The 16823-nt window shown below is 45.4% G+C and overlaps 1 protein-coding gene across 7 annotated transcripts in view; it reads left to right on the top strand.

The window, feature by feature from the left end:
- cfap74 (cilia and flagella associated protein 74) overlaps positions 1 to 16823 on the top strand; it is a 460813-nt gene that overhangs the window by 196135 nt on the left and 247855 nt on the right. For all 7 annotated transcript variants that reach the window (XM_059952433.1, XM_059952430.1, XM_059952431.1 and 4 more), the window contains 2 exons: positions 3337 to 3556; positions 9244 to 9405. In XM_059952433.1, coding sequence (XP_059808416.1) covers positions 3337 to 3556; positions 9244 to 9405 — 382 coding nt within the window. The remainder of the gene's footprint in view (positions 1 to 3336; positions 3557 to 9243; positions 9406 to 16823) is intronic.

Here is a 16823-nt window from a genome sequence, read left to right as displayed (position 1 = left end):
AGGGTTGTGATTGTGGGACATTTTAATTTTCTACACTTTGGCTGGGAAGCCCATACTGTAAAAGAGCTGGATGGTTTGTAGTTTGTAAAATATGTGCAGGATAGTTTTTTGCAGCAATGCATAGAGGTACCAACTAGAGAAGGGGCAGCGTTGGATCTTCTGTTAGGGAATGAGATAGGTCAGGTGACGGAGGTATGTGTTGGGGAGCACTTCGGGTCCAGTGATCACAATGCCATTAGTTTCAATATAATTATGGAGAAGGATAGCACAGGACCCAGGGTTGAGATTTTTGATTGGAGAAATGCTAACTTTGAGGAGATGCAAAAAGATTTAGCAGGAGTGGATTGGGACAATTTGTTTTATGGGAAAGATGTAATAGAGAAATGGAGGTTATTTAAGCGTGAAATTTTGAGGGTACAGAATCTTTATGCTCCTGTTAGGTTGAAAGGAAAGGTTAAAAGTTTGAGAGAGCCATGGTTTTCAAGGGATATTGGAAACTGGGTTCAGAAAAAGAGAGCTATCTACAATAAATATAGGCAGAATGGAGTAAATGAAGTGCTCGAGGAATATAAAGAATGTAAAAAGAACCTTAAGAAAGAAATTAGAAAAGCTAAAAGAAAATATGAGGTTGCTTTGGCAAGTAAGGTGAAAATAAATCCAAAGGGTTTCTACAGTTATATTAATAGCAAAAGGATATTGAGGGATAAAATTGGTCCCTTAGAGAATTGGTCCCTTGGAGAGCTATGTGTGGAGTCAAAAGAGATGGGGGAGATTTTGAACAATTTCTTTTCTTCGGTATTCACTAAGGAGAAGGATGTTGAATTGTGTAAGGTAAGGGAAACAAGTAGGGAAGTTATGGAAACTATGATCATTAAAGAAGAGGAAGTACTGGAGCTTTTAAGTAATATAAAAGTGGATAAGTCTCCTGGTCCTGACAGGATATTCCCTAGGACCTTAAGGGAAGTTAGTGTAGAAATAGTTAGTGTAGAAATGACAGAAATATTTCAAATGTCATTAGAAACAGAGATGGTGCCGGAGGATAGGCATATTGCTCATGTTCCATTGTTTAAAAAGAGTTCTAAGAGTAAACCTAGCAATTATAGGCCTGTCAGTTTGACGTCTGTGGTGGGTAAATTAATGGAAAGTATTCTTAGAGTTGGTATATAGAATTATCTGTATAGACAGGGTCTGATTAGGAACAGTCAACATGGATTTGTGCGTGGAAGGTCATGTTTGACAAACCTTATTGAATTTTTTGAAGAGGTTACTAGGAAAGTTGACGAGGGTAAAGTAGTGGATGTTGTCTAAATGGACTTCAGTAAGGCCTTTGACAAGGTTCTGCATGGAAGGTTAGTTAGGAAGGTTCAATCGTTAGGTATTAATATTGAAGTAGTAAAATGGATTCAACAGTGGCTGGATGGGAGATGCCAGAGAGTAGTGGTGAATAACTATTTGTCAGATTGAAGGCCGGTGACTTGTGGTGTGCCTCAGGGATCTGTAGTGGGTCCAATGTTGTTTGTCATATACATTAATGATCTGGATGATGGGGTGGTAAATTGGATTAGTAAGTATGCAGATGATACTAGGAAAGGTGTCGTTGTGGATAATGAAGTAGGTTTACAAAGCTTGCAGAGAGATTTAGGCCAGTTAGAAGAGTGGTCTGAAAGATGGCAGATGGAGTTTAATGCTGATAAGTGTGAGGTGCTACATTTTGGTAGGACTAATCAAAATAGGACCATACATGGTAAATGGCAGGGCATTGAAGAATGCAGTAGAACAGAGTGATCTAGGAATAGTGGTGCATAGTTCCCTGAAGGCAGAATCTCATGTGGATAGGGTGGTGACGAAAGCTTTTGTTATGCTGGCCTTTATAAATCAGAGCATTGAGTATAGGAGTTGGGATGTAATGTTAAAATTGTACAAGGCATTGGTAAGGCCGAATTTGTTCTGGTCACCGAATTACAGGAAAGATGTCAACAAAATAGAGAGAGTACAGAGAAGATTTACTAGAATGTTACCTGGGTTTCAGCACCTAAGTTATACAGAAAGGTTGAACAAGTTAGGTCTTTATTCTTTGGAGCGTAGAAGGTTGTAGGGGGATTTGATAGACGTATTTAAAATTATGAGGGGGATAGATAGAGTTGACATGGATAGGCTTTTTCCATTGAGAATAGAGGAGATTCAAACAAAAGGACATGAGTTGAGAGTTAGGGGGCAAAAGTTTAGGGGTAACACAAGGGGGACTTTCTTTACTCAGAGGGTGGTAGCTTCCAGTAGAAGTAACGAGCTTCCAGTAGAAGTGGTAGAGGCAGGTTCAGTATTGTCATTTAAGGCAAAATTAGATAGGTATATGGACAGGAAAGGAATGGAAGGTTATGGGCTGAGTGCAGGTTGGTGGGACTAGTGAGAGTAAGTGTTCGGCACGGACTAGAAGGACCGAGATGGCCTGTTTCTGTGCTTTAATTGTTGTATATGGTTATATGGTTAGTATCACTGGCTTATGTTGTGAAATTTAACTTATTGGCAGCAGTACAATGCAATACATTGTATTAAATAGTTAAATTAAAAATAGAGCAAAATCAAAAATTATATATGAAAAAGTTGAAGTGGTGCTCATGGGTTCACTGTTTATTTAGCAATCAGATGACAGAAGGGAAGAAGCAGTTCCTGAAAAGATCCCTGTTTGCTTTCAGACTTGTGTACCTGCTTCTTGATGATAACAATGAGAAGAAGCGCTCTCAGGCCTTCTTTCACTGGTCTCCTAAATTTAAATAAATTCCCTCAAATGATGACTGACACGTCAGCGTTTTTGAACTACTTTCTTGAACAGTGGATGCAGACTCAATTAACATTTTCAAATGGCAGCTCAAAACCTATTTATTTAACCTTGCTTTAAACATCCTTTAGTTTTTATTTTTGTAATTATTTTTATTTTTATTTTATTTTCATGTTTGTACCTTATCCCATTGTAAAGCACTCTAAACTACATCGTCTGTGTGAACCATCCTCTCTAAATACGTTATTTTTATTGTAATTTTTATTTGTTGCAGCTGGAACTGCAGTAGTATCATGTCTTTTATGCTGATTTACACGTCAATAGTTTCATCCTTTGGAGTCAGGTCATCACAGGTAACGGGGAGAAGGCAAGAGAATGGTGTTGAGAGGGATAATGAATCAGCCATGATGGAATGGCAGAGCAGACTTGATGGGCTGAATGGCCAAAATCTGCTCCTATGTCTTAGGTTTTGTAGTTAGGTGAAGTAATGTGTTTCTATGCGGTTATTCTGGGTATTCTTTATTTTGCTGATTTGTCATATCTTTGTGATGCTTTGACAGGGAATTTACAGAGCAGCAGAAGACTGCAAAAGCAGAAGTTATGGCTAAGATCCTTAGAGAAGAAAATAATATGGAAAAGAAGAAACAAATCAATCCAGGATTATTCCCCAAAACATCTAAAACACTAAATAATGTTTCAGGGATGGGGAAACATAGAAAAAAAATGTACAAATACCCGGAGAATATCTCTGAAGATAAGGAATCTATTGGTATTGATGAAGTAAGTAAAATGATTAAGTTGGTAGGTAATCATACTATATTAAGTATATATAGCAAAGTGTGGCGGCTCGCCCACGCTGCAAGTGAACCGGCTCCAGCAGTCACGGGCAAGTCCACAGCCAGCGGCAATCAAGAGGGCTCTGTGTGTGGGGCAGAACTCAGCCAGGAAGCCAACGTCACTTCTGTCCCGCAAAGAGCGGGGGATGCTGGGAGCGGGGACTTAATTGCGCGTTGATTAAAACAGTAAACAGTTCAACCAGACCGTGCTCGACTCAGTGTGTTGCTTTCATTCGTTGCATATCAGCACGATGACATTGGTGACCCTGACGGTCCAACGACATTTGGACCCAGCATGAACGACTGAGCTCTGCAGAATGCAGTTTCCCTTAAACTGCCAACCTTCTGGACCACTCAACCCCTGGTCTGGTTCGAGTAAGCAGTGGCCCAGTTCCAGGTAAGGCAAATTGTCTCAGACGCCACCAGGTATTACTACGTGGTGGGCGCCCTCGATCAGGAAACAACGCGCCGCGTTATCGACTTTCTGCATCAGCCCCCGGCAACAGACAGGTACGAGGCACTCAAGGCCCTGTTAATCCGCACATTTGGCCTCTCCTGCCACGAACAGGCCACATGGTTACTGCATATGGACGGCCTGGGCAACTGCGCGCCATCAGCCCTGATGAGCGACATGCTAGCACTGGCAGGTGGCCATAAGCCTTGCCTCCTTTTTGAACAGATCTTCTTGTAGCAATTGCCTCCTGCTAGCAGATGAAGACTTCAGAGACCTGCGCAGGGTGGCTGCCCATGCGGATGTGCTTTGGTGCACTAAACAAAATGGCAGAACCATCATCAAAATTGGTGCTGCAGCACGGCCAAAAGCCCAGCCCTCCCACACCCCAGCAGCGGAGCATGTAACACCCACACCAGGGGACTGCACCACTTCTGAGACTTGGTGTTTTTATCATCAGAGGTGGGGTTCCGGGGCCCGCCGCTGCCGACTGCCATGCTCATTCCAGGGATGGCTATGGTGGCTGGTCACCATGATAGCCTCCTCTATGTTTGGGGCAAGCACTCCGGGCGTAGATTCCTGCTGGACATGGGGATGGAACTCAGTGTCCCCCCCCCTCGAGCCACAATACCCGAACTAGAAACATGAAACGTAGAAACATAGAAAATAGGTGCAGGAGTAGGCCATTCGGCCCTTCGAGCCTGCACCGCCATTCAGTATGATCATGGCTGATCATCCAACTCAGAACCCTGTACCTGCTTTCTCTCCATACCCCCTGATCCCCTTAGCCACAAGGACCATATCTAACTTGACCATGACTGGAACTTACGGCAACCAACAGCAGCACCATCCGCACCTACGGCACAAGAACCATCCCCTTGCATTTCGGTTCCAGCCACTTACATGGACGTTTATGCTGGCCGCAGTATCACAGCCATTGCTGGGTGCAGACTTCCTCCGCGCGCACTGCCTGCTCGTGGATTCGAAGGGACGACGCCAGGTTACCGGCCCCGCACCTGGACTCCGTCACGTATTCCGACATCAAGTTCGCCACTGTTATCAGAGTTCCCATCTATCATTACACTGTAGTTTTCCTCAACAGACCCCAAGCACGGCATGATGCATCACATTCCCACACAGAGACCTCCCCTTCATGCCCAGGCCCACAGGCTACCGCTCGACATGCTCCGCTTCGTGAAAGAGGAATTCAAAAAGATGGAGGAGATGGTGATTGTGCGGCATTCCTACAGCCCTTGGGCCTCCCCACTCCATATGGTGCCCAAGTCGGCGGGAGGGTGGAGACCATGTGGCGACTATAGGAGGCTGAACGATGACATACTTATTACCAGCCGCTCCCGCCAGGAACATGTTGCACATTTACACCTGCTCTGCTGCCGCCAAAGTGACTACGGCCTGGCTATCAACCCAAACAAGTGCCAGTTTGGCCTATCCGCCATCGACTTCTTGAGACACCGGATCGACCGCCCTGGAGCTGTGCCCCTGCCATCAAAAGTTGAAGCCATCCGCCAATTCACCAGACCCAGCACTGTTAAAGGTCTGCAGGAATTTGTTGGGATAATTAACTTTTCCCACTGTTTCCTGCCCTCAGCATTCTGGATCATGCGACCCCTTTTCAGCTTGATGTCTGGCAAGGTCAAAGAGGTCACCTGGACAGAGGAGGCAACGACAGCTTTCGAACAAGCCAAGAACATACTAGCAAACGCCACGCTCCTGGTCCACCCCCGGGTCGACATCCCCACTGCCTTCACTGTGGATGCCTCCGACACGGCAGTTGGCGGCATGCTCAAGCAGCTCATCGAAGGCCAGTGGAAGCCACTCGCTTTTTTCAGCCGGCACCTACGACCCCTGGAACTTAAGTACAGTGCTTTCGACAGGGAGCTGCTGGCCCTGCACCTTGCCATCCAGCGCTTCAGGTATTTCCTAGAAGGGAGGGTGTTCACGGTCTTCACAGACCATAAGCCCCTCACATTCGTGTTTGCCAAAGTGTCGGACCTGTGGTTGGGCCGCCAACAACACAACCTGTCGTACATCTCGGACTTTACCACCACGATCAAGCACATCTCCAGGAAGAACAACATGGTAGCTGACGCCTGTCATGCACCTCCATCCAATCAGTGCATTCTCTGTCTCTGGGGGTGGATTATGCAGCGTTAGCTAAGGCGCAATGACTGGACAGCGAGATGCCAGCGTACCGCAGTCTCAGGACTCCGCCTCGAATACATACCCAATGGGCCCAAAGGTAATGAGCTCCTTTGCTATGTGTCCACCGGGCAACCTCAGCCCATTGTCCCAACCGCTGGAGACGCTGCGTTTTCGACACCTTGCACGGTTTAGCCCACCCTTCCCTCCGGGTGACCATCCGGCTGATCACAGACAGGTTTGTGTGGCAAGGCCTACACAAGCAGGTCGGGCACTGGGCCAGGGCATGCACGCACTGTTAACCTCCAAAATCCAGAGGCACATGAGGGCCCCACTGCAACAGCTGACACATAGGAGGTTTGAACATGTCTACATGGACATTGTCGGCCCACTGCGGGTTTCGAGAGGAGCAAGATATCTGTGGACATTTCCACAGGCACTTGAAGTCAGCCCTGATGGCATGCCTCCGAGGGCCAAACTTGGTTGACGAACTCACCTAGGTGCTGCTTGGCATCCGCACAGCACCTAAGGAGGTCCTGGCCGCATCATCAGCTGAACTTATTTACGGTGCCCTGCTCACAGTTCCCATTGAGTTTGTGCCAGCATCCCGTGGGTCCAAACTAAACTCTAGGAGCGGCTTGGAACACTTACCCCAGTCCCGACATCCCATCTCGGAACAACACCCTCTTTCGTGCCCAAGGACCTACAACAGAGCAAGTATGTTTTCGTTTGCCGAGGCGTGCACAGATCACCCCTGCAGCGACCATACAAAAGACCCTACAAGGTGGTGTGCCATAATGGGATGACCTGCGTTCTCGACATCGGCGGTCGTGAAGAGACTTTTACCATTGACTGTCTCAAACCAGTGCATCTAGACCTTGAACACCCGGTTGTGGTTCCACCCCCACGACGATGAGGCTGGCCACCTAAAAGAACTGACAGTGTGCAGGCTGTGGACTCTGCACCTCCTAGCACCGGTTCTGGGTGTGGTGGGGGGGGGTCATGTGGTGGCTCACCCAAGCGGCAAGCAAGCCAGCTCCAGCAGTCGCGGGCGAGTCCGCAGCTAGCGGCAACTGAGAGAGCTCTGAGTGCAGGGCAGACCTCGGCCCAGAAGCCGATGTCACTTCCGCCCCGCGAAGAGCAGGGGATGCTGGGAGCGGGTACTTAAGCATGTGCGGATTGAAACAGTAAACAGTTCAAACAGACCCTGCTCGACTCAGTGTGTTGCTTTCACTCGTTGCGTAGCAGCGCGACGACAAAAGTCACTATTTGCAAAGTTGGATGTAGCAAATCATATTTAGAAAAACACATATAGTAAATATTAACAGATGGGACTTTATTCTTTGGGCTGAAGGAAGATGAGAGGTGACTTGATAGAGAGGTGTAAAAAATAAGAGACGTAAATCGAGTAGAGAGCCAGAGACTTTTTCCCAAAGCAGAAATGGCTAATATGAAGGTGAATAATTTTACAATGATTAAAGAAAAGTATAAGGGAGATGTGTGGAATGTCCTGCAAGGGGTAATAGTAGAGAGAGATAGAGAGAGAGGGACATTAAGGAGACTCTTAGATAGGCACATGGGTAATAGAAAAATGGAGGTCTATGTAAGAGGGAAGAGTTAGAATATGTTAAAAGGTCAACACAACATTGCAGGCTGATAGGCCTGTACTGTGATGTAATGTTCAATGTTCAATTACGTGCTGAATATAAAAATTATGTCTTAATATTACGATCTGGATATCAAAGTTTGTGGGGGAAAAAAGATTGCTCTATGTAAGGTTTGAATAATACCTAGGATGTAATGAGAATATGTGTTCTTATTCCTGAACTTCCATATTATAGTAGTCAAGCATGATGTTCTCCTAAGTTATTCCCTTAGTGGAGAACACTTATGTACGACATTGTTCAACTTGGTTCCATCGACCTATACCCAGACTATAGTATTATTGATGCACAGGTAGCCACTACACGGTCCTTGACAGATCAGTGTCAGGGTCCAATGGAATACAAGATGACTGATGCATATTATATACTTACTTCATTGAATGACTTTGCAGTATATCATGATTATATCAAACCTTCTAATTACAAGATGGAGGAAAAAATCCAAAGCCAACAGTGGTAGTAACTTGCTGAGCATGTGTAGTATCATAGAGTCATAGAAAAATACAGCACAGAAACAGACACTTTGGCCCATCAAGTCCATGCCAACCTATATAAGCTGCCTGGTTCCATCAACCTATACCCAGACTATAGCATTACCTGTAATGTGTTTTTCTGCTGTAAAAAGAGCAAATTTCTCGAGTGTACAAATCCCCCACTAATTCTGTAGCTATTGGTGTAATTAATCAGTTAATTTTTTTATATATCAAGTTATTTAGTTAATGACGTGAGCTATTCAGATGAAACTTTTGTGACTTTACCACTGTAATTATCACTGCGGTAATACTTCTGGAGCAAGCTGTGGGAGCCTGAGAGAACACAGGCTGCAGATGCCCAAGGCTTGGCAGGCAATGAAAGAACTGCCTAATAAAACAAAAGTGCAGATAAATAAATTGAAGCAAAGAGCAGCAGGTTGGAGTGAAGGAATGGGGTTAGGGAAAAGGGCACCATCATAAACATGAGAGATTCTGCATTTGCTGGAAATCCACAAAATGCCACTGGAACTCAGCAGGTAAGGTAGTATCTTTGCAAATGAATAAACAGTCAACATTTCATTCCATTATTTGCCCTGATGAAGGGTTTTGGCCCAAAACATCGACTGTTTACTCTTCTATATGGATGCCGTCTGACCTGTTGAGTTCTTCCAGTATTTTGTGTGTGTTACTCTGGATTTCCAGCACCTGCAGAATTTCTTGTGTCTAGAGATCTATTCTATTGTCTTACTTTGTTTTCCTTCTTACACAACTGCATTGGCATTCCTAACATGCCAATATATGGGAGCATAACAATGAAACTACATTGTGATCAATCCCTTTAGATACATAAGAAAAAATACATAAATTTGTTTTCTTTTATAAGCGACAAGAATATCAAGTTCTCTCATCGGATTCAGAGGAAGAAACAGTCATGGGAAAGAGCCAAGATCATCAGGTGCCAGACGCTAACAATGATGAGGATGAAGAAAGTCTGAATCAGCCTGAATTTTCCGGGCTTTGGGATTATGAGCAGAAGCCATGCCAGGTTAATATATTAAACAAAGATATTTAATTGATAAGCAATTGTATAATATTTTCCCAATCATTAAGTAGAGCACAGAGAGGAATGGGAAAGTACGACTCAGAAAAAGAACATAGACAGTAACAACAACAGGTATATCACTTTGGATACTGTTGGGGGGAGGGTGGGGAGTTGACTTAATAGAGGAAATGGTCAGGTCTCTGGGACTGAGTCCGGCTCTTGGGGTGGGGGGGGAGAAAGGACACGTTGTGGTGGTAGGAGATTTGTTAGAGGAATGGACAGGAGGTTCTGTAGGCAAGAATGAGATTCGCGGATGGTATGTTGCATCCCAGGTGCCAGGCCATGGGACATCTCAGGTCAAGTCCTCAACATTCTTAAGTGGGAGGGTGAACACCAGAGGACATGATCCATGTAGTTACCAATGACCTGGGTAGGATGAGTGACTAGGTTCTGTATAGGGAGTTCAGAGAGGTGCTAAGTTAAAGGGCGGGACCTCCAGGGTTATGATCTCAGGATTGCTACCTGTGCCATGAACGACTGAGGCGAGAACTAGGAAGATTATACAGTTTAATATGTGACTAAGGAGATGGTGTAGGAGGGAGGGCATAAAGGCATGATGACACAGCCATGGCTAACAAGAGAAGTCAAAGCCAACATAAAAGCCAAAGAGAGGGAATATAATAGAGCAAAAATTAGTGGGAAGTTCGAGGATTGGGAAGCTTTTAAAAACCAACAGAAGGCATTAAGAAGGTAATGATGAATTATGAAAGTAAGCTAGCCAATAATATTAAGAGGATACCAAATGTTTCTTCAGATACATAAAGTTTAAAAGAGAAGTGAGAGTGGATATCGGACTGTTAGAAACCGTGCTGGAGAGGAGGTAATGGGGGACAAGGAAATGGTGGATGAATTGAATAAATATTTTACATTAGTCTTCACTGTTGAAGACACTAACAGTACAGTGGAAGTTCCAGATGTCAGGGGTCATGAAATGTGTGAAAGTTCTGAAGGTAAATAAGTCACCTGGACAAGATGGTGTACACCCCAGGGTTTTGAAAGATGTGGCTGAAGAGATTGTGGGGGCATTAGTAATCATCTTTCAAAAATCACTAGATTCTGGAATGGTTCCAGAAGACTGCAAAATTGCAAATGTCACTCCACTCTTCAAGAAGAGAGAGAGCCAGAACTATCGGCCAGTTAGAAAGATTCTAGCATGGATAAAACAGTGGCTGATTGGCAGGTAACAGAGAGTGGGTGTAGTGTTCTCGCACAGGTGTAAAAGAACTCTGAACTAAACACCAAGCATAAACCAGTCAATGAGGCGGTCCCAGTGAGATTAACCGTTCACTGTTCACTCTTCCACATTAACGTATGGTGAAAACTGTTCATAAAACAATACAAAATATATACAATATTTGTTTCCTTCTTGACATCACATTTACATCATAACTGCTTGCAAAAGTAAAACTACAACAACTATATTACATTAAAGTGCAACGTACAGTCAGAATCTACCTACGCCATCGACTGGCTTTAAATACACTTCAACACAAACTATCTGCAACTCTTTAAATAACTGAAAACATAAACTTTATCAACCGACATTACTTTTAACAGAATCAGCGTTAACATTTTTAATTCAACATATCGATTGTCTCATGAACTTACAGCGTTGCTTCACTAATGTTTCTAGTGCGTAGAAAGAAAACTTTTCTCGCGCTGATCCTGCACACATAAGCCCCCTCCTTCCCGTTTCTCCAAACCGGTATTTTCTCACAAGACGCGGCGAAACCGGGTGTGACATCATCGCATGCCGCGATATATCACAGACAATGAATTTACTTTAAACAACCTTAACTTTAACTAGAAAACAATAACAAACGAATTACTAAAGCGAAAATATAATATTCTAAACAAATGCCTTAAAGGCAACACACTCCCCGCCTGACCCTCATAAGGCCACAATGAACATAATACAAAACTTCAGTCTCTAAATCAGTCCATAGGTAGAAGTAAAATGACTTCTGCAACTGGCCTTTGGTAAATTTTCACATCACCTTGGTCAGAAGTTTTCAACTCAACCTTCCTGACATGTCCATCCCTACTAAGGAATGTGGCAGTGATTCTGGCCATTGGCCAGCAGTTGCGGGCGATTTGCTTGTCCCTGAGCAGGACTAAATCTCCAATTTGTAGATTCCTGCAGGGTTCTGTCCACTTTTGTCTGTGTTGCAGCAAAGGTAGATATTCATGTCTCCAATGAGACCAGAACCGATTTGCCAGAGCCTGGACCTGTCTCCATTGCTTTGTGTACAAATCCTTATCAGAGAAGTCCCCAGGTGGAGGGGGAGCTCCTGCCTTCTGCGTAAGGAGCATTGATGGCGAGAGTGTGAAGGGGTTTTCCGGGTCAGAAGACACAGGTAGGAGTGGTTGTGCATTTATAATGGCTGTGACCTCTGCCGTTATTGTGCACAGTACCTCATGGGTCAGTCGGGTGCGTTGCTGCAGAAACACTGAATCAAGAATTCTTCTGGCGATACCAATCATCCATTCCCATGCGCCTCCCATGTGAGAGGCGTGTGGTGTGTTAAACTCCCAGTTGCATCCCTGCTGACTGAGGTACTTTTGCACTGTTTTGTCCATCCCCAGCTCCTTGGATGCTCCAACAAAGTTCGTGCCGCAATCAGACCTTAACTGTTTTGCAGGGCCTCTTAGCGCAAAGAAGCGCCTGAGGGCGTTAATACAGCTGGATGTATCCAAAGATTCGATTACCTCAATGTGTACCGCTCTTGAACTCATGCAGCTAAACATGATGGCCCACCGCTAGCTCTCTGCTTGTCCTCCTCTGGTGCGTCTTGTAGTGATAGTCCAGGGACCAAATACGTCGAGCCCCACATATGTAAAAGGAGGGCAGGCTTCGAGGCGTTCTGGTGGGAGGTCTGCCATGCGTTGAGCTTTCAGCTTCCCTCCCAGTTTCCTTCACATTTGTGAAGTACTGAATTGATCAGTGTTTTACCTCCCAAGATCCACAGTCCCACTGCCCTTATTGCTCCTTCCGTCAGGTGACGGCCCTGATGCATTATCTGGCCATGGTGATGGTGAGTGAGCAGTAAGGACACATTGCTGTCTTTGGGCAGGATTACTGGACTCTTTTCTCCAGCTGGAAGTTGAGAGTGTATTAACTGGCCTCCAATGCAGATGATATCGTTCTTCAGGATCGGGTTGAATTTCCTCAAAGGGCTGACCTTTGGTATTGGTTTATTAGCTTGGAGAGCCAAAAACTCCCTTGCAAAAGCTGCTCTTTGAGTTGCTTTAAAGATAACGTCCTTTTGCCTGGGCCAATTCATCCGCAGTACAAGGTAAGTTACATTTGTGCCATCCCTTACATTTACTATTTCGGGATGAGTGTTTGTGTGATCTGGCCATGTGAATGAGGAACGCAAGTCCTCTCACTAAAGAATTCAAAGTGGAGAACCGCTGAAAGTGTTCGTTAGTACGTATCGATTCTTTGAGGTAGGTGACTCCTGTTTGTATTTGCGACCGAATTTCTGAGTCTCTTTCGTGTTCGATCAGCTCAAATGTCTCGCTCATTTGAGTTTTATCTTTTGGTGGCTGATACAGAAAGTGGGGGGGGGGGGGGGGTCTGGTGAACCAGGATGTCTGAGCCAGGCGGGATGCAGGTAAAGATCTCGATGCATGGTCTGCAGGGTTATCCTCAGTACGTACATAATGCCATTGTTCGGGCTTTGATGACAGGCGGATACGTTGAACTCTATTATGAACGTACACGTAGAAGTGTTTTGATTCGTTATAAATATAACCAAGCACTACTTTGCTATCTGTGTAGAACTTGATATCGTCCAGCTCTAGGTCTAGCTTGTCCTGGATAAGATCTGCCATTTCCACAGCCAGGACAGCTGCGCACAGTTCAAGCCCTGGAATTGTTGGCTCGGACTGAGGAGTGAGCTTCGCCTTACCAGTTACAAATCCTACATCAACTCGACCATCCTTCCCGACTACTTTCAAGTAAGCCACAGCACCGTTGGCCTTGGTAGACACATCTGAAAAAACACACAATTCTGTGTGCGCTGCCTCGGTGGGTCAGGTCGCAGTGTACCTATGTTGGAAATGAAGCTGTTTTAGATATTGAAGTGAATCTCTCCAAGCCTCCCACTTGCTTAGCTTGTCTTCTGGTAGGGGAGTATCCCAGTCGGAGAGCTCAGAGGTAAGTTCTCTGAGAAGGACTCTTCCCTGGATCGTAACTGGCGCCAGTGGACCCAAGGGATCGAAAACACTGTTGACAGTGGAGAGAACTCCACAGCAGGTAAATGGCTTGATCACGGTCGGCACGGAGAATGTGAATGTGTCAGTCGTAATCTCACAAAGGAGACCCAAGCTCCTTTGTGTGGGTATGGTTTCTCCATCTAAATCTAGGTCTTTGATTGCCGGAGCACAGTCATCGTGTGGAAAGGCCTCCATTACTGCCTGACAGTTTGATGCGAACTTACGCAAGCGGAGGTTTGACTCAGCAAGTGAGGCTCGTGTACATCGGAGCAGATCGATTGCTTCATCTTGTTTCTGTAGTGATATCAAGCTGTCATCGACATAGAAGAGCCTTTCTACAAACTTAATGGTGTCATCGCCGTGCTCCTGTGCTCCTCTGATGGCTCTTCGCAGCCCATAGATGGCCATGGCAGGTGATGGACTATTGACGAAAACGTGGACTTTCATCCGGTACTCAGTGACTTCCTTGTTAATGTCATTGTCCTTGTGCCATAAGAAACAGAGGAAATTGCGATGGTCCTCCTGTACCAAGAAGCAATGGAACATCTGCTGGATGTCCGCTAAGATTGCGACCTTCTCCTTCCGGAAGCGCATCGGGACTCTGAGAAGGGCCTGTAAGGAGCACGTCATTAAGGGAGATACCAGTGCACTGAGCACTGGAGTCAAAGACCACCCTGATCTGATTGGGCTTTTGTGGGTGGTAAACCCCGAGTGTTGGGAGGTACCAGCACTCCTCGCCTTCCCTCAGTGGTGTTGCTACTTCAGCATGTCCATTAACGAAGATCTTCTCCATAAATGCTACGTATTGTTGCTGCATCTCAGGTTTCCTTTTCAGGGTTTTTTGCAAGGACGTGAACCGCTTGACTGCCTGCTCTTTGTTGTTTGGCAAGTACTGGCGTGGTTCTCTGAAAGGTAGTGGGGCGACCCAATTATTTGCTTCATCTCTGAAGACCTTGGTGTCCATTATTTTTAAGAAAATGGCGTCTTGTGCTGATGGAGCAAGTTTATCATCATGCTCAGTTTGAGCGAAGACTGACTGACCCAGCATCTTGTCGGTTACTTTACATTTGTTAAAGCCTTGTCGTGCTTCCCTGATACACATGAAACTTGTGCAGGGTTGAAAAATGGAATGGCGGCCGCTCTCTAGCACATTGGTCTTGAGTGTGTTAACTGTCGGTTTGTGTACATTGCCAAGGCACACCTCTCCTATCACCACCCAGCCCAGATCCAGGCGTTGCGCAAAGGGGGCGTCGTGTGGTCCATTGACCTGCTGCCTAACCTTGTGCACCTGGAGAACATCTCTTCCTAATAGCAGGAGTATTTCTGCTTTTGGATCCAGTTCTGGGATGTGCTTGGCAATGTGGTGGAGATGTGGCTGGTGTAGCACTGCACTTGACGTCGGGATCTCAGTGCGGTTATTCACAATTTCATTGCACTCTAAGAGTGGAGGGAGACAGATGACGACTTTACCATCCAGGGACTCGAGCTGGAAACCTTCTGCATATGGAACCTTCCTTCCATATGTTTCCACGCTGCCTGAGCAAGTTCTAAGGTAGTATGGGAACTGGTTACTCTCAATGTTGAACAAGTCAAAGAACTCTGGTCTGACTAGTGAGCGATTGCTCTGATCGTCCAGAATTACATAGGCTTTGATGGCCTTGTCTTTGGCTCCCTTGGGGTACACCTTAGTGATCTTTGAACAAGAATGGCTTGACTGAGCTTGACCGCAAACTTCTGTGCAGCTCGAACTGACAACAGTTGTCCTGGAGTGAGCCTCTCCCTCCCCGCCGTACTGTTGTGGAGGTGAAGGAGCATTGTTGGTTTGCGGTAACGGGCTGGGGTGCATGGCCCCAACGTGATTAGTGCTATTACATTTCGGGCACTTCACGGAGATCGTACACTCTCTAGCAAGGTGAGATGTAGAGGAACAGCATTTAAAACATTTTTTTCTCCTTGAGAAGGGCCATTCTCTCTTCAAGGGGTTTTTTCCTAAATGTTCTGCATTTTTTGAGGGGGTGGGGTTTGTTATGCAATGGACAAATCTTGCTAGGGTCATTGTTGGTTGTAAAGACTTCAGTTTTATGCACTGAGACAGGTTTATTAACGTTGAAATTATTCGAAGTGGATTTAGCTGGCTTGGTGTAAATTGTACTGCTACCTGGACTCATGAAGCTAGGGTTGTTTTGCTTCTTCGCCTCCTTGCACACAAACCTAGTGAAGTACTCAAAGGGAGGAAATCGACCATCGTTCTCTTCCTTGTACTCTGAGCCAGCAGACACCCACCTTTCCTGCAGCCCAAATGGAAATTTGTCCACGTTTGGTCTAATCCCGTATGGAGTATCTAGGTATGATAGACCAGTTAAATAGCCATCTTCTTTGGCGCCTTGAATCTCCATGAGTAAATCTCCAAGCTCTCTTAACTTAGTGTGGTCCTTGGCTGACACCTGAGGAAAATTTTCCAGACGTCGAAATAGTGCCGTTTCAATAATTTCAGGGGCCGCATAGCACTCCGGAAGTCTCTCCCATGCTTTGCGTAAGGCTAACGTGGGGTTGTTAATGTACACTGAACATATGCGGCTCACCTGTTCGTATGATTCTTTTCCCAGCCATTTCGCCATAAGATCCAACTCTTGGGTTGCTCCGAGCTGGACTCCGTGGATAGCGTTGGCGAATGAGGAGTACCATGCACAGTAATTTTCAGGTTTATCGTCAAACTAATATAGTCCTGAAGTGACGAGATCTCGTTGTGCTAAATACTGTGCCATGGGTTCAACTGCTGGTGGCATGCTGACTGGGGGAATATGTCGGCAGGTATATGACTGAGGGTGTGCATTTGTTATGGAATTTGTTGTTCTGAATTCAGCCTTTGCCTCTCCTCTTGCCAAATCTGGTAAGTTTGGTGTCGAGAAGTATTTGTCATCAGCCCTTTCATTCTTGAATTCATCGCAGAGTTGCAAGGGTAAATTGTCTTCCTCAGATGGATGTGATGCAATTGGGCCTCTCTGAGACTCCTTGTAAGGTGGGATGTTAGCATGTAAGTATGGAGAGGAAGAACAAATCTTCAAATCCATTTGAGATCGGACATAGTCGCTTGTGCGTACCAATCTGGTCTTTTCTGAAGTAGATTTTACGTCAACCAG

This window comes from Hypanus sabinus, chromosome 27 (assembly GCF_030144855.1).
Source record: "Hypanus sabinus isolate sHypSab1 chromosome 27, sHypSab1.hap1, whole genome shotgun sequence".
In the NCBI taxonomy this organism is placed as follows: Eukaryota; Metazoa; Chordata; class Chondrichthyes; order Myliobatiformes; family Dasyatidae; genus Hypanus; species Hypanus sabinus.
Note: the sequence above shows the minus strand (reverse complement) of the source record. Positions and strands in the feature narration are given on the sequence as shown.